This window comes from Neofelis nebulosa, chromosome 12, assembly GCF_028018385.1.
Source record: "Neofelis nebulosa isolate mNeoNeb1 chromosome 12, mNeoNeb1.pri, whole genome shotgun sequence".
Classification (NCBI taxonomy): domain Eukaryota; kingdom Metazoa; phylum Chordata; class Mammalia; order Carnivora; family Felidae; genus Neofelis; species Neofelis nebulosa.
This window is the reverse complement of record NC_080793.1, coordinates 82,800,417-82,821,162: the sequence shown is the minus strand read 5'-3', so window position 1 is coordinate 82,821,162 and position 20,746 is coordinate 82,800,417. Positions and strand designations below refer to the sequence as shown.

General features: G+C 46.1%; 1 protein-coding gene across 9 annotated transcripts in view; it reads left to right on the top strand.

Annotated features, from left to right (window-relative positions):
* MAMDC2 (MAM domain containing 2) overlaps nt 1-20,746 on the top strand; it is a 400,592-nt gene that overhangs the window by 309,742 nt on the left and 70,104 nt on the right. For all 9 annotated transcript variants that reach the window (XM_058695733.1, XM_058695734.1, XM_058695732.1 and 6 more), the window contains 3 exons: nt 4,619-4,890; nt 7,049-7,133; nt 10,161-10,298. In XM_058695733.1, the coding sequence (XP_058551716.1) occupies nt 4,619-4,890; nt 7,049-7,133; nt 10,161-10,298 (495 nt within the window). The remainder of the gene's footprint in view (nt 1-4,618; nt 4,891-7,048; nt 7,134-10,160; nt 10,299-20,746) is intronic.

The window sequence follows — 20,746 nt, the reverse complement described above, 5'->3', positions numbered from 1 at the left end:
CTTTCTAATGCAGCAGGGAGACTGGAAGTCTGGCAGACTTGCTTACATTGGGCAGTACAGAGCACCTGTTGTCTGACGCATAGGGGTCCAACCCAGCCCGCAAATGGATGCGCACATAGTGCCTTCTCAATGCAAGCGAATAAATACTTACCAGGACGCTGAGCTGAAACTCTGGGCTGTGCCTTGTACTTATGAGCCGGTGCTGCCCTCATGCTGAGTGGTTCCTTGTTGCCCCAGACCCCACACCCCAGCAGTAACTATAGGAGATATTGGCTGGGGTCCTCTGAGCCCAAGATTGTGGGGTCTCTGTCCGCTGTCACTAATCCAAGTGCAGGTGCAAATATCTTATTCTGCGTGCATTGATTCTAACCTCTGGTTTGCTAACATCCTTTGCAGGTGGTGGAAGGTATGCTACTAAAGATCAACCATAAGGCATACCCTAATTTTATAAAACTATGCAAAAAGCCTTTTATAGTCGAGGCGATATGACAGAAAAGTTAATCTGGTTATTGTGTTATCTGTATGAAGAGTATTTGTAGAAAAGCCCATATGGGCTTGCACGTTAGAAACATCAGTCCATCTAGGCTTCCGCAATAAAGAAAAGGAAGAAAACTTTGCCCTCCTGCTATAAGAAGATGAATACAATTATGAAAAGATAGGTTAATAAAGAGACAGACTAGGAAATGTTTGGAGGCAGCATGGAGCGGTGGGAGGCGGCAGTTGGGGGGGGTGGTGGAAAGCAGGGACTTGGAGCCCAACCTTGGTTCACTTGCCGTGACCGTAGACTGCTGCACTGACCTTTGTGAATCTCTTTCCTCCCTTGTCAAGTGGCATTTCCTGCCTGATAGAGATCATCCGTCAGGATTAAGAGGGAAGAACACACATCAAGAATCTCATGCCTACAACACAACAAATGTCAGTTCCTTTTGAATCTTTGTTTCTTATCCATATATATTCATATAGTGATTTACTAAACCACAGAGGATACTAGTAAAGCTAGACACAGAAGGTGAGCATACTTTAGGCAAACCGTAGAAATCTGTGATTTTTCTTAGATATTCTCAGAACAGAACTTTCTTCTGCTAGAGGTAATCAGATTTATTAATCATTGTGAGTCTGATAGAAAAAAAAAACAGATACTGACAATCCCAAATATTTAATACAGTTTTTACATTTGAGAAATGCTATATAATTTATTTTCTAGTAACAGAGTCAACAGTTTTTGAGAACCCCTATGCCCATTGCATTTTGTATACATTTGACTTTTTAATTTTTTGGAAGTCTTTGATGTGTGAAGAAAGCAAGACTCCTTCAAAATGTAAGCTGATGGCTTTATACATAATTGAAGATGTGCTACGTGAGGCATCCTCTCTCCTACATAGGCAAAAAAAAAAAAAAAAAAAAAGAAAGAAAACCTTCTGAACATCTGCCGGGTGCTTTGCATGCATTCTTATCTGGGCTGCTTTGATCAGCTGGTAAATCCCAGAGATGGTTGTCATGGCAGAAAACACAGTCAGGCAATGGGACGGCTGTGGCTGAGACCTAGAAAGAGGTGTGCCCACAGCTTTGGAGCAGGAACCAAGGAGAACGGATACAGCTGCAGGTGGATATCCCGTGCAGTAGGCAGGAATTGGTGTCAGAAGGGCAGGATGATGGGTAGCAGGTAAGGCAAGTGGCAGCTGGCATCAGGGAGGTCCCACGTTAGATGACGAGGTGAGCGAGCCACCAGGAAGAGTAGACTGATCGGGTAGCTGGAAAGATAGGAGCTAACATCTATTAAGAGTTTGCCCCATGCAAACCCTTGGGCACAGTGCTGAGATCTTTACTTACGTTACCTTATTTAATCTTTAAAACTCTGCCAAGTCAGTGTTTTAACATTCTCATTCCACCAATGAAGAAAGGGAGTCTCAGATAGTATAAGTAACTGGCTCAAAATGACACGATTTGTAAGTGATGTGATTGGAATTTGAACCAACATCAGTCTGGAGCGATAACTGTGACCCTCCCCCACTCTCCACCATGCGCTTCCACAGGCAGGACCCCATCCCAGGAGACAGGCAGCAAGGCCTTCAGGAAATCTGGTGAGAAGGTCATTGCCTGAGTTCAGGGGGCTGGACTTCAGCCCGGGGAAGGAAGCTGCCAGAAAGAAGGCCATGTCCTTGTGTTCGATGTGCATGGTACTAAGAGCTAATAAAATAGAGACATAGGCGTCATTATCAGATTTAGGTCACGAGTTTTCACCCAGGATCATACATGTGCCAAGGTCCAGTTTGGATGGGATGGTGAGTAGTTCCGGATGACAGCCAGGGGAGCTTAGCTGTGAGGATAGGCAACCAGGAGGGGCCCGGCGCTAAAGAGCGTAGAGGCCTAGACGTCAACGTGGAGGGGTCAACTGAGGTGAACTGGGTGAAGACTATTGTCATCTTAGCATTGAAAAGGTGCTACTGGTCTGCTACCTCAACAAATGTTGGTTGGCTCCGAACCGTAGTGGATAAAAAGGAGGCAACATCAATTTCTCACTATCTCTGGAACAACTCAAGGACCCCTCCCCCTGACGATAAGAGAAATAACTAACAATTGGCATTACAGTTTACAAAGCATTTTTAGATACATCATTTTCATCAGGTCCTTACAATGACCCCGTAGATTGCAAGTCCTAGCTCACTGGGGCCTTATGTTCTCAACTCGGCACAAAAGGTGAAAATCGGACACCATCAAAATTGCCCTTGAAACTTCCTTAAGTTGCAGACTGCAGTGGATGTGGCTCCCTATATATTATACTATTTCCATGTGCAACACAGCCAGTTTTCCTTTTAGTGCTGAAATATAGAAGCAGATTTTATTTAGTGGCTATTTGTACGAAATCATTCCGTGTGGGTCTATATATATTGCAGTGGTTGGGTCATTTTCAGTTGTTTTTTTCTGAGTACGTTGAATGCCTTCCCAAAGTATTAATGTATAGGTAACCGGACTCCACTGTTTTGTTCTCCCCATTTTGCAGGTACAGAAACTGATGACACAGCCTATGCATGGTAGAGTTTTAAGCAACGGTTGTGCTTTACAGATCCTGGGTGGGGTCCACTGCACCGCACGGTCACCCCAGCATAACCATTACACCTGAAAGACAGTACATTCATCAGCAAATAGAATGCAGGGCTACCAAGAAGGCCCCTGTGATTCATGTGCTGGCCAGATTGCCAGAGTGATGGTCCCAGCACACTGTGCCCTGGCTATCAGAAGTTGAAAGACTGCCCGCTGGAAGTAGATATTGATCTCAAAACCCTTCACAGGCCAGGGAAGCTCCCTGAAGATAGCATCCTAACTGCGAGGCTGGCCATTAGCTGAGCGTCTGCTGGCCCATCAGTGCTCACCACGAAAGCCCCGGGGGCCCGGCTGGGGTGGGCATTTGGGGCAATGAGTGTGCGGGGTGGGGGTGGGGGCCGAAGGACATCAAGCAAAGCAAAGAGGAATTTCAGGGCCTTTCTAGTAAGAGTTTGGTGTTGGGGAGCCTAAAATGCAAGCGGTGGGGGAGGTAATTCCAGGATGGAAGGCCGCAGGTTAGATGCTGGCCACAAATATGGGAAACTGAGCAAGCATGAGAGTGCAGTGGGTCCCTGAGATACACGGGCGCATCAATTCACTGCTGTAGGAAGTCACCGACCAGAGTCAGATTCGGAAGGCTCAGGTTACAGTTCTTGCTTCCAATATGTTTTGTTTCGTTGTTTTTTGTTTTTTCGTAGAAACTCTGCTCCACATCCTGGTATAGCCCGCAGATCTCCACCTATCAGTGTCAAGAATGGGGAAGGGAGGCAGGAGGAGGAGAGGGGACTATAAAGAGGGCAAGGAAAGGAGGAGGGTGAGGAGGAGGTTGGGGGGAAAGGGGAAGGAGAAGAGAGAAAAGGAGAGAAGGAAAAGCGGAAGAAGGAGGAGGGGGTGAAGGAGAAGGAAGTGATGAGTGGCCTGTTTTCCGTGATTTACGTTTGCGTTCCCATTTAGTTATCAGAACTGTGACGTTTAGCTGACACTGAACTTTTTGTGCCTAGGCCCCAGGATCTGTGGCAACCAAATACATTCAATGTGCTATAATGATGCCAATTAAATGCAGGTCAAATCACTGGGTATGTGGGGGAGTTGTTGAAGGAGAAGGTTGAGTCCATCAAGGTATTGTGACTCCAGCAGAGGCATGCTGCTTTTCTGGCTTCTGCAGCCCCTCCGCCTGACTTCTCAAACTCGCATTCATGTGGGGACAAGGAAGATGAAAGCTGCATGCTGAGTGGGTCTGGTGTAAGATCATAAAAGGCCACGGACTCTTGGCTTCAGTGTCAGGAGGTAATAGGGAGTAGTGGGGATTATGGTAAAATGGAGCCCCCATGTCACCCTCTGAAGAGGCAGCACTCCTTAGCTCCAGCCTGTTGTGGTCACGTGTCGCATGATAGTGGTCTCTGTGTTGTGGGGCCTTCTAATTTTTCACAAGAAGGCAGAGATCCCATGTGCAAGCAACATTCAATGGGCCATTGAAACGCATCTGCAGGCTGTCTCTTCACTGGACCACATCTGTGTATTTCCCTGAATTGCAAACAGCAGACTGATCCTCTCCGGGGCTCCCTTCTCTTTCCAGGCCATTACATTTACGTGGACACCTCCTTTGCCAAACAGGGGGAAAAGGCCGTGCTGCTAAGTTCTGACCTACAGGCTGAGGAATGGAGCTGCCTCCGACTGGTCTACCAGATAACTGCGTCTTCAAGGTTTCCATCAGATACCAGCCGGCTGAACCTCTATGTGAGATTTGAAGACGAAAGCTTTGATCGCTTGCTTTGGTCAGCTAAGGAGCCTTCTGACAGCTGGCTCATAGCCAGCTTGGACTTACAGAATAGTTCCAAGAAATTCAAGGTCGGTGGAATTTAGGCACACGGCTTATCACGTAGCATTGTGCTATTCTGAGATTGTATGCAACCTTCTGCCACTGAAGTTAGTTATCTCCTATGTTAGGATGCACTGCCTCATGAGACATGCATCCCAGGGACACCGGGGTGGCTCAGTTGGTTAAGCTTCTGACTCGGTTTCAGCTCAGGTCACGATCTCATGGTTTGTAAAATTGAGCCCCATATCAGGCTCTGCGCTGACAGCACAGAGCCTGCTTGGGGTTCTCTCTCTCTCTCTCTCTCTCTCTCTCCCTCCTCCACATGCTCTCTCTCTCTCTCTCTCTCTCTCTCCCTCAAAAATAAATAAATAAATAAACATTTTAAAAAAGAGATGCATCCCAGAAGAAAAATAATAATTAATATATAGCAAATTGATACTTTGCTTATTCTTTAAAAGAACTTCTTCCCAGATTTTTTCTTGTCTATTTAAGTGGGACTTCTGTGAGAATCCAAATGGGACCTAAACCAACCTCTTCAATGGAAATTTGCTTTCTAATGGGCTTTCGGGAGCCTTCTCACTTCTTTTTTCTTTTTTTAATGTTTATTTATTTTTGAGAGAGAGAGAGAGAGAAAGAGAGAGAGGGGGACAGAGGATCCAAAGCAGGCTCTGTGCTGACAGTAGAGAACCTGATGTGGGCCTTGAACTCACAAACAGTGAAATCAAGACCTGAGCCAAAGTCAGATGCTTAACCGACTGAGCCACCCAGGTGCCCCTGCATTCTCATTTCTAATAATTTTGTTTCGTCCTCCTAAGCTGTGTGTATTATCTTCCTAATGGCTTGTTTGCTACAAATCTTGAACAAAACATTTACTAAGATAAAAGGAAAAGTGACGATACCTTGAAAAGGGAAAACCACTTAAAGGATATGTTCTAATTCTTTTCCCAAGATGGAGGCTGTTCCCTCAGAAGTGATGGAAAAGGAAGGTAGATGATGTAACATGAAACTGGGTGTTATGTGGGACAGGAAAGGAGGATGGATCTGAACTCACTTGTCCAAACACAAAGTATGGTATTTCGTGAGACAGGGCCTTCACGAAAACTCTCTCCATTCTTTAAATCCTTTTTTTTTTTTAATATTTGTTTATTTTTGAGCTAGAGAGAGCACACACTCACGTGCGTGCACGAGTGAGGGAAGGGCAGAAAGAGAGAAGGGGACAGGGGATGTGAAGTGGGCTGTCAACACAGAGCCGGATGAGGGACTCCAACTCACAAAAAGTGAGATCATGACCTGAGCTGAAGCTGGACACTCAACCGACTGAGCCACCCGGGCTCCCTCTCTCCATTTCTATTTCCCTTTTCAATTCCCTTTCTCATCTCTCCCCTCAAAAAGGGTTGCAATGTTGTATTCTCTCCCCCCACCTCCCCCTGCTACATGCAGCCTCCCCGCCAGGCAGGAGGGAGAGTTGAGGGAAGGTTGAGGTCTGAGTTCCCTAGTTCATACTGTCTTCCTGTCTATCGACCACATCCTAAATCTACCAGCATAGTTGCCAGAGATTGGTCTAAAATCACATAAGGAAAAGCAAATGCGTCCAGAAACTGGACTAAATGTGAGCCACAACAGTGCTTGAAATCAGCCACAGACATTGTCGAGCTGCCTTCTGTTCTTTATGTAAAATTTTCAGGTTTTTTTTCAGCAATACAGAAAGTACAAGTTGATTTATGAGGCTCTTCTGTCTCCCGTGGAGTCTCCCACGGCTGGTCAGATTGTGCCTCCCTCCTCCTCTTCCCCCTCCTCCGAAGGGTTTCCCCCTGAAGCCTCTGCCCTCAGTTCCTGACCGTTCTCAGAACGGATTTCTCCAGGGGTGCGGGCACTCCTCTCCGTCCACGGCCACTCGGTGCCCCCAGAGGCTCTAGAGAAGGGGGTGACAATTGGGATGACAATTAAAGACACTTGACTCCAAGCGTGTACTGGACACCTTGCTCACCTGTACACACACACACCACACGCACACATATTCTTTTAACAAAGCCCCCCATGAGATTGGTATACAATAGCAGTTAGCGGAGACAAGCAGCCTCGCTTTGCCATGAATTGCTGAGCATTTCCTGACAAGTAACTGAAATACTGAACCAAGGAAACACAGTGTGGGTAGCCTAACTCCTTGCTTCCTCATGTGTCATGCAGATTTTAATAGAAGGTGTGCTGGGCCAGGGAAACACAGCCAGCATTGCGCTCTTTGAAATCAAGATGACAACCGGCTACTGTATCGGTAAGTGGGCTTCATTTTCAGTGCATCAGAGCGTGAATCTGTTTCTAAAATCTTTTGCCAGAGGGAACTGAATCAATCCTGAAGGCAAAGTATTTTATAGAAGTCAGCGCATCATGCATAGTAGTTCAGATGCTTTGCGAGGTTCACTTGAATGGTATACGTTGTGTCTGTCTATGGCGGAGGAAGGCTCCTTGGGGTTTGCCCGGACCGGGTGGATATATAAAGGAAAAGTAGATGCCACTACTATAACTTGACTTACTTCCTGAACTTCAACATGTTCTATTAAAAATAATTTCCGGTTTGCTAGGAACTCAGCTTTTGCCAGAAAAGCGGGCATCCTATTCCCTTCTTTCCCCAGCTTACTCCTTTTCTCTCATGCACACCTCCGCCCCTGTCTTAATGTCACCATTGTTGCTTAGATGCCCCGGGAGCAGGGCTGGTTGGGTGCCTTTTATGTGCCGGCTTCTGAGAGGGTGCAAAGAGAAGACACAGTCCTTGCTCTGTGGCCACTGGCTCACCTTCTGTCTGTCTGCCCCTGGCACTATTTCTGTCCATGATGGGCGCTCCTGGAGAAGGCCAGGCCAGGCTGTGGGGGTGCACGGAGGAGGAGGACAGGAATCTGGCAGGACTGAACACCAGCGATGCATTTGAGCTGGGGTTTCATGAAGCCGGAGCAGCATTTGGTCAAGTCCAAGTGCAGAGCAGGAAGGGAATAACTCTCTATGGGTAGACCCCAGAAGGCAGGAAGCGGAGGGCATTCTCGGGCTCAGGTCAGAAGCTGAGTAGGGCGTCTGGAGTTAAATCAGGACTGTCAAGGGAGTATTAAGGAAGAGTCTGGATCTCAGCCAGCCAGCTGGGGAGTATGGATGATTCCATGGTTGGCAGGGGCTCGAAGTGGGCAGAGGAGGGGCCTGAGGCTGCCTTTTGCCATGGTGACTCTGGCTGTCCCGTGGAAAATGCCGTGGAAACAAGGAGAATATGTAGGAGAGGAAAACCCCCAGGAAGAGGTTGTAACATCACAAACGGGGCACCATGAATGTCTAACACTGGGCTTGAATAGGGAAAAGGTGGTAGATTTGAGAGATTTTTCGGCACTGACATTCTTTGGAGGTTGAATGGCTATGGAGAGGAAGAGGAAGGAGAGTCAGAGACAGTTCTGAATAAAAAGGAGACTTTGTTGATTTCCTTAATCTCACCTGTCTGTTCTGACCTTCCAAGTGTAATACTAAGGCAAGTGAAAGAAAGCGGAGGGGGAATGTGACCATGTTCTGAAGTGTGGGGGGTGGGGAGGGTGGTGGTTAGACCCATGCACCTCCCAGTAGCTCCCACCTCCACTCCCTGTGCCCCACAGCCTCTGTTTCTCCACCTGTAAAATGGAGATAATATGCTTCCCTCACAGGAATAAGGTGGAAACTGATGCGGTCACAGGTATCAAGGTGACTGACACAGTGCTGAGCACTTTAAAAATGTTAATTTCCTCTCTTCAATTTCCTCTCTTTCCTTGCTCAAATGCTTCCTGTGTGTTAAAAAAACCAAAGGAGTCTCAATACCTTTACCCTGTTGAGATGCAGGAGCCCACTGTCCCCTCCCTCAGCTTTCTTTCTGTGCATTCCCTTTGCTGATTTCCTCTACAATAAGGTTAATAATAGTACCTACTGTTGAGGATTAAATAAGTTAATTCAGATAAAGTGCTCAGAACAGAACCTGGCACATGAAGGACTATTTTGCTTTTTATTTTACTCTTCAGCAGAGCCTTTGGTACTGAATGTGTGGCATCACTTGACAGAACTGCAGTGGTAAAGTTGCAGCTAAAAATCTCAAATTCTTTAAGTGATGGCTAATGTAAAAACACATCGATAACGGTATCAGTCCGGGTCCTGGCAGGAAAGTGGAATCAGAAGGTCCATTCAACCTGAGTAATTTGAAGAAGCCTCTTTAGGGGCTACAAGGGTGTGGGTGGGCAAAGGAAACCGGCAAAAGCTTATGTGGTAATCCAGGACTACTAAGAGCAATGATTTATCAGTCATTAAGGCAAGAGAGGAGGGGCCACCAGAGCCTGGAGCCAGTGGCTGTGTGGTGAGGGCTCTTGACAAGACCTATGCCCTTGGGAGAGGGACACAGCCAACCCACGGTGACCTGGCAGGGCTGGAGCTGGAGAAATGAACACCACCAACCTTGTTCTCCTCCCACTTTCCGTCGGTCCAACCCAACTGGAAGCCAGAAGGCAGGGGAGGCCATTGATACAGTCCATACAAGTCCACCTCTGGAGGACAAAGCAGAGTGAGAAAAGGTAGGGGTGGGGTCTGCAAGGACAATGAGAGATGGCCAGGACAATCATACTTCATATTTTTAGTTGATGATTATGGGAGTCAATAGAGGCACTGGTTTGTGAACTTCTTATTCCTTCTAAAGGAGTCTGTTGACTGGGAACAGTTTATCTGCACAAACATGTCAGTGCTACTAAATGTAGGGGGTGGGTGAAGTCTCTTTATTTTCCCTCTTCTCCTTTCAGTAGCTGCAGAAGGACCCTGAGCCTAGGATATGCCTTCCTTGTCTATTCTATTTTTTATTAATAAGAAAAGCAGAGGATGTTAGCATCTAGGAAACATGTCCTTTAGTCCCGGGTATCTTGTCTACCCTCTGGAGCTAGGAGAGTAGTCCTAAATAGGGCTTTGGAGCCGAGGTGAGTGACCCACCAAGCACTAACCATTGTGCTGGGAGCTGTCCACATTTACGACAGCCCTGTGTGGTGGGAGTGATCCCCTCGTTTCACAGATGAAGAAACAGAAGCTAAGAAAAGTCATGCTGTAAGCCACATGGCTAGCAAGTGGACAGGCCATAATCCAAAGACGCAATGACAAATCACAACTTCCAGTATTGTCCAGGGATCCTGGTGCAGAACTTCCCATGGTCAAAGGGAAGGAGAAACCTTCCCTAAGAGCAAACCCTGCAGTGAGCATGGAGATACAAACCTCGCTGTAACTGTGCCTCCACAAAGTGTGTCTTTCTTTCTTTCTCTTCTGCCAGAATGTGACTTCGAAGAAAACCACCTGTGTGGCTTTGTGAACCGCTGGAACCCCAATGTGAACTGGTTTGTCGGAGGAGGAAACATTCGGAACTCCCCTTCCATTCTCCCGCAGGATCACACCTTCAAGAACGAACTAGGTGAGCTGGGGACAGATGGGGTCCTTTTCCCGGAATAAGTGTTTCTGCCTCTTCCCCCCTCCTGTCTACATTGACCCAACTGTGGCCTCGTCAACAGAGAAGGAAGGGGAAGGGAGGGTGAGTATGCGCCTGGAGGCCTCTTGAAAGAGAGGAAAGAAGGGGCCATGAGATCGAGACAGACAGCAGACAGAAGCTCTCTAGCCAAGGAGAAGGCCACCCAGTTCAAGGCTTTCCTGCACCTGTGACCTGGCCTTGCCATTTTCACATTTCCATACTATGTTTTACTTTCTTATGTTTGTTGTTCGATATTTCTTATTTCTAAAGACCAGGCTGGAATGATCCTAGGTCACTTTTCACTAAAGATAGATGGAGTGGTGGGAACAAGTCCTTAAGAATTTCCCAAGTGGCCCTGAGCTGAACCTAAATGACCAAGGAGGAATCCTGAAAGCGGGGTGCACCAGGGCCACCTAGTGGCCACGTGGACTGTGGCCTCTGCAGGAAGATGGAGAGCAGAGGCTATTGGTGACAGGTTGACTTTGAGGAGAAAGCTTCCACAGAAAGGGAGACACGGGCTGAGGGCTTATTCCTAAGGATTACGACAGCCCTCACCTGGACCCTGGTAGGCTTCATGAAAGCCGCGGTCTCCCCACAGTTGCAAGCCATTCCAGCCCTCAACCCCAAGGTCTTGCCAACGAGCGAGATTCTGGTAACTGACTCTCCATCGACAGCAAGAATAGGAATTTTGGTTCTGTGGCAAACAGCACTTTTGTCTACTTTGATCTGTTGCCGTGTGGATACTGAGGTCATCTGCTCCGTCCCGATAAATTGCTGACGATGACACTGTGTCCCCATACCTGAAGGCATCCAACCTGTAAAGAACATGTTCTTCCCTTTGCTGCTCATCTGTGGTAATTTCTTTTTATATGTATATTTGTAACTTTGTCTCTAACTGTTTTTCAAGCGGCCATGCTGCAGCTTATCTTGCCTCTAGACGGTCTCCATCCTGATCTTATTGCTCCCTTTGCTCCGGTTCTGTCTCCTTTATATTCAAACTCACACTCAGTTTCCTAAAAGAGACAGGCGGATTTTATAAAGTGGGCGCCATGTGGGCTGGGGAGGACTGTGGCAAACTAGAGAGTGCATACCCTATACAAAGGGTCCTCAGCTCCGATTAATTGCTGCCAATGTGAGCATGCAGGTCTGGGGGGCACAGATCTTTTGATTTCTTAAGATAATCAGGAAGGCAAGGGTTTTATATGAAATTTCCCCAATTTTTTAAAGTTGGTATATATTTTCTTTAAAAATACTGCATGAGCCATTAAAACACGTCCTCCGGCCAGGCCCAGTTAGCCAACTTCTATCTCACAACCTTCATTTTATATATTCCTTTTCTTTTTCAACATGTCCAGTACAAAATGTTTAGAAGTAACTGCATATTAAAAGGTTGGAGCCTCCTGGGCTCACCTGTTTAAGACAAATCCAACTTTGGATTTAGCATTTTCATTCGTTTGACCCTGTACGGGGGCTGACTGGAAAAATGGCAATAAAATGGCACTTCTCCTAAGGTCCTTGCCCAGTTTCAAAGAACATACATCCGAGAGAGGGAAAAGGATTTCTATCACACCTGGATGTAAGACAAGGTAGCCTGTGTCCAGTGCTCTAAGCGTGGTCCCCCACTTTGGTCAAAAAAAAAGAAAAGTCTGGGTATTCAGAAACAGGAGGGATCACTCGTTCCTTGGATGTCCTAGAAGACATGATAAAAGTCAACTGCTTTTGAGGGATGGGTATGATCTTGACAGGCAGAGACAAGGCCTCACATGCCAGGAAAGAGATTTTAACTTTATCCTGTTGACAATGGGAGGCCATCGGAGAGGCCTCTGAGCTGGGAGAGAAGCGATCACAGCAAAAGGTATTAGGTTGGTTAACCAGACACTGATTACTCAGTAGAGGGAAGGCCAAATGGTAGAACAAGAGAACAAAAAACACCCAGAAATGATTTCTTTAGATACATCTAAGGTCACTTACATAAATAATTGAGATTACAAAAGACAAAACATTTTCACTTCCTTCTTTTAAAAGGAAAGGTTAGCACTTTTGGAAATGACGAAAGATTGGGATATATATATATATCTCCATATTATGGCCCTCCAGAAATATAGCCCGTTTCCACTTGTAGGAACGACACTGTAATTGAGTATCATGTGTTGAGTGGGTGATAACCTAGCATGTGACAGATTAATCCATGAATCTGCGTGAGTATTTTATTTTTTTTAAGTTTATTTATTTATTTTGAGAAAGACAGAGAGGGCATGAGTGGGGGAGGTGCAGAGAGAGGAGGAGGCAGAGAATCCTGAGCAGGCTCTGTGCTGTCAGTGCAGAGCCTGACATGTGGCTCGAACTCAGGAAACTGTGAGATCATGACCTGAGCTGAAACCAAGAATCAAACGTTTAACCAGCTGAGGCCCCCAGGATCTGCTCTGCCTGAGTATTTTCAATAACCTGGGTGGCTCAGTGGGTTAAGCGTCCAACTTCAGCTCTGGTCATGATCTCATGATTCATGAGTTCAAGCCCCGTGTCAGGCTCTATGCTGACAGCTGAGAACCTGGAGCCTGCTTCAAATTCTGTGTCTCCCTCTTTCTCTGTCCCTCCCCTGTTCACCCTTTCTCTCCCTCCCTCTCTCTCTCTCTCTCTCTCAAAAATAAATAAATATTTTTTAAATGTTTAAATAAATAAATAAATAACAACTGGGTTCATTTGAAGAACAAAACGTTAAGACAACCAACATAAAATTCCACCATATCTCAAGAATACAGTACAGGGAGTGGAGAGAATCTTGAAAGACTAATACATTAAAGTTGCTATAATCCCTGGTGTCATTATCATAGATGTCCAAACTTAAATATGGGGAAATATTGGAGAATCTTTCCCAAATCACTTAAAAATTAGTTCCAGAGGCAGATATTGAGTAATCAATATCACGATCTAATGATTACTTGTTCAGTACATCATCTGTCTTTTTTCTAAAAAGATTTTCTTTTTTTAAATAATCTCTACACCCAGTGTGGGACTCACAAGACCAGGATAAGAGTCACGTGCTTCACCAACTGAGCCAGCCAGCTGCCCCGCATTATTTTTCATCCTCAGCGATGGTGGGGACCAGTTGGCTCAGAACACATATATCTTGGGACAGGCAACCGATCTGTGCCCTACTGTTGGGTCATGCATTTGACCGTGTCACTTGAGTGTCATCCATCCTCTGAGGAGTACATCACCCTTAGAACTTCCTTACTCTCATCTGTGACCCTGAAACATGCTGACCATATCTGTGTCAACAAGGGCCAGAGAAAGAGGACCAGGCAAGGAGCAGAACACTTGTTCTCCAAACCTTGTTATCCACTTTGGGTGATCCCTCAACTTCTCGGGCTTGGAGTTCTAGTGTTTTATTCCTAAATGCTATCCATCAAAATCTCCAAATTCACCACTCATTGTAACTGGAGGAAAATAAACAGGGGAAACCCTGAGCTAAAGAAAGCTCAACAGATTTCTTTCTTTCAGGACTTCTCAGTGCCTTTCTTTAATACAGCTCTTTGTTAATGTATATTATGGCATTTCTAAAATTATTCAAATGTAAATTTGCACAGTGATGCATGACTAGCAGAGATGTGAAATTAATGATACGGGACCACAGAAAAGTGAAAAATCACCTTGGTTTTGGGATTCAGGGAAAGCTTTCCAGAAGAAGAAATCTCAGAACTGTTATTTGGCTAGATCGATAAGAAGCATATGCAAAGGTGTAGAGGCATAAGAGTGGGTCCTTATTCAGTAGTTGGAGAGTGTTTGAGAGTGCTGGGACGTAAGATGATAGCAGAGTAGCTCCTAGACCTACGTTATGTTCCTGCTTGTGATGAACTGGAAGCCTGGGTGCCTAATTCTGCTCCTGGATGCCTCCTGGATCTCTGCTATTTCATTTCCATTTCCCTTGAGCTTTGACACTGATTGTTTTACTTTTTTATTTTATTTTATTTTATTTTATTTTATTTTATTTTATTTGAGAGAGAGTGCAAGTCGGGGAGAGGGGCAGAGGGAGAGAGAGAATCCTGAGCAGACTCTATGCTCAGTACAGAGCCCAACACAGGGCTCGATCCCACAACCCTGGAATCAAGACCTGAGCTGAAATCAAGAGTCAGACGCTCAACGGACTGAACCACCCAGGCACTCCCTACACTTATGTTTTTGACCAATAGTTGCCAGACAGCCATCTCATCCTTACCCAATGCACATACACACATGCATGCACACGCGTGTGCACACACACACTCACACTCCCCACACCTGGACTCCTATATAAGGCTTCCTCCTACCTGGAATGGGGCTAAAACAGACGAATTCTAAAGATTCTCAGATATTTTACTTGAAATATATAGACAGCTCTCTGCCCATAGGACTCAAAGTTTCGACCTGAATTGCTCTTGAGGTGGGAACAAAACCCCTCCGGTGCTCTAAATAAGAGAACAGTTGTCTTGCTTATTACGTTTGCCTTCTACTGGGTATATTGATTTTTCCTGAGCTCTATCAATTTGGGCAGCAAAGTAAAGATTAAATGGTTCAGATGTCTACCCAGAGCAGCAGATTTTGCTAAACAAACAAACAAACAAACAAACAAACAACTCATCTCATGTGCCTTCATCTACTAGAAGCAGCTTATGCCTTTGCTTCTTGGGTGAAAACCACAGAACCGAACAGCAAGGGTGAAGGAAGCTGTGCACCTGCTCGGAAACTTCAAAAGGCTGAGGACATCTTCCCAGGAGGGCTCCAGCCTTTGTGTTGTAGAAAAGGGAAGCGTGAGGGGTGCCTGGGTGACTCAGTGGGTTAAGTGTCTGACTTTGGCTCAGGTCACGATCTCACGGTTGGTGGGTTCGAGTCCTGAGTCGGGCTCTGTGCTGACAGCTCAGAGCCTGGAGCCTGTTTCAGGTTCTGTGTCTCCCTCTCTCTCTGCCCCTCCCCGCTCATGCTCACACTCCCTCTCTGTCTGTCTCTCAAAAATAAATAAATGTTAAAAAAAATTGAAAGAAAAGGGAAGAGTGAATATAATATCTGACAAATATGATGCGTCTATGAATTTTCCTTCACTGGGCCATGGGTTTTAAGAGTTATCCCCAAACCCTGAGTCAGATTTTTCAAATGAGCACTCTGTCTCATGGTGGTCAATGGCTAAAACAACGCAATAAGAACTCTAGTGAGACATCGTGGGAATATTGGAGAGGATGGGATATTATCCTGCTTTTTCTTACACCATTCTGATTCATCATGTATGGATTCTTTCCTTTGTTAATATTTTGTGAAACAAAACAAAATCTTTCAGGAGGTAACCTACTGACAGCTCAGATCATTACTGTTTCCTATCTGCCTTGGCAAAAAAGAAGATAATTGCTTGGAAAATCATGAGGGAAATCTGTTTATTTGCTGAGTTTTTTTTTTTGTTGGTTTTTTGTTTTGTTTTGTTTTGTTTTTTTACATCCAAATTAATTAGCATATAGTGCAACAATGATTTCAGGAGTAGATTCCTTATTGCCCCGTACCCATTTAGCCCATCCACCCTCCCACACCCCCTCCAGTAACCCTCTGTTTGTTCTCCATATTTAAGAGTCTCTTATGCTTTGTCCCCATCCCTGTTTTTATATTATTTCTGTTTCCCTTCCCTTATGTTCATCTGTTTTGTCTCTTAAAGTCCTCATATGAGTGGAGTCATATGATTTTTGTCTTTCTCTAATTTCACTTAGCATAATACACTCCAGTTCCATCCACATGGTTGCAAATGGCAAGATTTGATTCTTTTTGATTGCCGAGTAATCCTCCACTGCATATATATACCATCTCTTCTTTATCCATTCATCCATTGATGGACATTTGGGCTCTTTCCATACTTTGGCTATTGTTGATAGTGCTGCTATAAACATGGGGGTGCATGTGTCCCTTCGAAACAGCACACCTGTATCCCTTGGATAAATGCCTAGTAGTGCAATTGCTGGATTGTAGGGTAGTTCTATTTTTAGTTTTTTTTGAGGAAACTCCATACTGTTTTCCATTTGCTGAGATTTTTTAAAAAAAATTTTAACGTTTATTTTTTGAGAGGGGGCGAGGGGCAGAGAGTGAGGGAGACACAGAATCTGAAGCAGGCTCTAGGCTCTGAGCTGTCAGCACAGAGCCTGATGTGGGGCTCAAACCCACAAACCATGAGATTGTGACCTGAGTTGAAGTCAATCACTGACTGAGCCACCCAGGCGACCTTTGCTAAGATTTTAAAAATCATATGCAGTGCTACTCTAGGAGCTGAGCAAGGTTTCAAAACCTAAATTAAGGTCAGAATGACCTTCAAGACCTTGAGATGGATGGATCATCTTTTTATAATTCATGGCCCCCTTTTTTCCTTTCAGTTCAGACTGAGCTGAAGCATCATCTTAATGGTGTGACCCATTTACTCTCTGCATTGATCCATTGGTTCCCTGCCTAATCTCTCAGTAGGGAAGCAGCTTTGTTAATTTTCTCACCCCTGCCTTTGTGTGAGCTCTGCTCATTTGCCTTTCCCTGCCCTTGGATGACTTCCCTTAGCTTCCTGGTCTCTTTCAAGTATTCACTAACAGCCTCCTCTTCAAGAGTTAAGTTCGGTCCAGTCAAAACTCCAGCATCTCACCCGACTCAAATCTCCCCCCAGACCAAAGCGTGGTAGCACCATAGAGAGAAGGGTTTGTGCTTCATTTCCTCATACTTCCATTGCTCTTCCCTCCTCTTCTCCCTCTCACTGTGCTGCCTTGGCCCCTCCGGGTTTAGAGGAGGTGTGACAGGGCAACAGAAAAGGAAAGGCAGGGGACAGAGGATTTTCAGTGACCGATGCTGCCCATTCCTCTCACTGCCAGTGGGGAATCCCACTTCACTATTCCCAGACAGAGGTGACGCACTCGCTGGCTGCCATCTAGGAATCCCCTTTGGCACCTGTAGGCCATGGTACACACCCCCCTCCCCCAGCCCCCGTCTGTTGGAGTTACCACCCTGCGTGCAATCCTTTTGAGACCAGTTCCTTTCAAGAAATTCTAACCCAGCGCCTTCTGAGTCACCCAGTTAGGCTAAGGCAAGACTCACATCTTTGCCCCACCAAACTCCGGAAGTTAGAGTGCGCTGGCAACCAAGTCCTTTCTCTCCACTCTGTCCGCAGACATCTCGCCCTTAGGTGTATCTGTCAAGAGTCAGGTGCCAGCCTCTGTACCCCACAAACCCCAGTTATCACTGATCGAGTTCTCCCAAGAACTCTGAGCACCTTCTTGCTGAGGTGCGGGGCAATACAAGAAACAGGAGCAAGCACGGGTCAGGGGTGAGGCTGGACGGTAGTTCCCCTCTTCTGCTCTCTCTCCGAGATCTCCATCTCTTGGACCAGGACAAGAAAGGGGAAGCAATCCCTTGCCCTTGCCTTCAGAAGTCAAAATAAAACACATGACAGGCTAGCTCCGGGACACCTGTCTTCAAAGAGACTCTGTCTGTGACCCCTCCCATCCTCCTCTGGCCTCGTATATTCAGGCTGGAGGGGAGAGACGGAATAAATCTGGTGGTGCCTTCTTAGATGCCAGGGATACCAAAAAGGAGCCTATTCTGACACCATAGAATCAAGGTACTTGTCACCCATTGTTCTTGGCACTGAAGTCTTAGCAGAGACTGGGCGACATCCCACTTCATACTCATTTATTACATTTGTGTTATCTCTGGAAGCTGTATCGAAAGACTAGCGTCTGACTCTAATATAGTAAAACTTACCCAAACCTTTGCAACCAAGGACCCGTGAAGATCAATGTTGGATTCGTAGACGGGGAGAGCAGGCATGATAACTTCCTGTCTCTGGGTGCTCTCTCCTCACAGTGGAAGCAGACCAGTGGGTGTTTCCAGCTGGCTTGGGTTTCTTCAGACCACGCTCTCCCCCTTACCCAGGAGACAGCCTGTCCAGACAACATGACATGGTTACAGATGCCGCGACTGGGGCACAAATGTGGCCAACAAGGCAGAATCACAGCTGAGTCAGAGGCCTTGGCATTGGAGCCAAGCCAAGGGCAATTTTTATGGCATGCTGGTTAGCCAGACTGTTTGAAAATAAAAGTTCAGGAACTGCCCTCAAGGTTGTTTTTTTTTTCCTAATTCAAGGGAAAATGGCTACCTCTCAGGGGCCACTGGTTCCACATGGGCTGCTGAGCTAATATACAGAGGGATGCTGCATAAAAGGAAGAAAGTACACTTAAAGCAAGGATATATGTGCCTTCACTAAGAGCGTGATCTCAGAGGGGGACTTTGGCTGGCATCACCAAGATTGTGATCTTTCGACAGAATTAGAAATTGTTTTTTTTCCCTAGAAGCTGCAGCCTCTTTGTGTATAAACCAGAATTAGGGAAGGATAGACTGGCTTGCAGTCTGAGTGTGGCAAAGCAACAATGACTTTAGGGGGTAGCAGTGACCTTCTCAAGTTTCAATTGTATGGAGAACTCATGGCCCCTTTGTGGACTCTTTCATACCCAGTAAAAGTTTGAATACTTAAAAATCTGCCTGGCCTGCAGGATCCCCAGTGATTTGGTTAGTTACAGGGTCTGTACACCCAGGGTCTATCAGTACCTAGTTACAACCTACTCACCCTTAAAGGATCTGATAAAATTGCCTCTCCTAGGTATTCTCTGGAGGCCCTAGAACCCCGGGCCAGATAGAAGGGCTGGCCTGATTGAACTGGGCAGGAAAATTCTCATAATACCAGCCACCAGAGACATAATTTTCCAAGAATACCTTCTTCATTCCATTCCTCAGAAGGGTACACAAAATGGTGCCTGCATTCACCCAAACATTTGCTCTTCCTCAGGGTAGGAAGGATGATACACCCTGAGCCTGGCCTCCTGGGGCAAACACCTGGTGACTTCTGGACTATCCCCACCCTTCGACTGAGATGATAAACTTATGATGAGCCAGGTACCTTTTGTTTCCCAGTGAGAAACAGTCTTTCTCAGATTGTCAGTAAATAGTACCCAACTTTGGCAACAACTGAATGACGGAGGGGAGGGCGGGGAGGGCAGCAGAATGTGGTCTAGTCTAGCGGCTCCGTAGGAGACTCCGTGTCAGCAGTCCTGGTCTTAGTACCAGCAGCCTCTCTGACTCACTGTGGGCACATCACATTGTGTTTACCGGATGGTATTTGGATCCGAAATGTGACTGTGGCTCACTCAGCTGAGTGTCTTGTACGTGAGTTGTTAATGAAGCACTTTAACAGCAAACCCAGGGCTTAAAATATTGTGCACACAGCAGGTGAGTAACTAGCCTTTAAAGAAGATTATCAGGGGCGCCCTCGGTGGCTCAGTTGACGGAGTGTCAGACTTCAGCTCAGGTCATGAACTCACAGTCTGTGAGCCCCGTGTGCGCGTGTGCTCGCTCGCTCTCTCTCACTCTCTCTCTCTCTCAAAAATAATAACTAAACATTAAAAAGAAGAAGAAGAAAGCTATCAGAGACCTGTCAACTGTGAGGAAAATAGATTCACAGTGGGACTGGGTGGGAGACATTCCTCTAAATCGGTTACTGTGAGCTCCACAAGTAGAAAGAACACTTGGAAGTGGATTGTGAGGTCTCCTGGATTCACCGAGAGTCTCCTGGAGGCCTTGGAGATGCTCCTCACCCTCGAGGGGAATGATTCCCCTCTTCAGGGCTGTGTGGGTTTGGGTCCTCCAAGAAGAAGACGCTAAATGTGGATTAGCTGGGGAGGAGTTGTGATGGCTGTGAAGGATAAGGGGGAGAGAGCTGGAGTAGCTGGGGCCCCGGTCACCATACCCGTTAGGCACAGTAGTCACTGTGCCTAGGAGCCGGGACATTTTTAGGGACCCATGAGAATGTTTTCACTCTATTTATTCTAAAATCAGAAGAGAAAAAAATGAATGTGATAGCAACAAATATAATAAATCTGCCTAAATTATGTTCATCTTTATACCAATGCAGTCATAAAATATAATGTGTAATATTTTTTAAGTTTATTTTTTTATTTGGGGGGGAGGCAGAGAGAGAAAGAGAGGCCCCTACAATGAAGTCCCAGGGAAACAAAGTGTTAGGTCTCTCCTCCCGCCAGGCCCGCACCCCTATACTGGCATATATCATGGAAGGGGATTCTGTTTCATTAGAAGACCTGTTTCAAAGGGCATGAAATATTTCCTCTCTGCCTTTGACACAAGAGTCATCAGTGAGCAAAGGTATGTTACAGAGACTAGCTGGTCACATGTGCTCTCTGTGAGTAAAGTATTCTAGCTGAGGCTGGCTGGCCCCCCACAGCGCTGCAGGGGGCACTGGGGCTTAGGATGGGGGGCCATGGCCTTCCTTCTGGTTCAGACATTTCTCTGATTCTGTTTAGTCTGACGTTCTGATTCTTCCTTTAAAATCCCTTCCC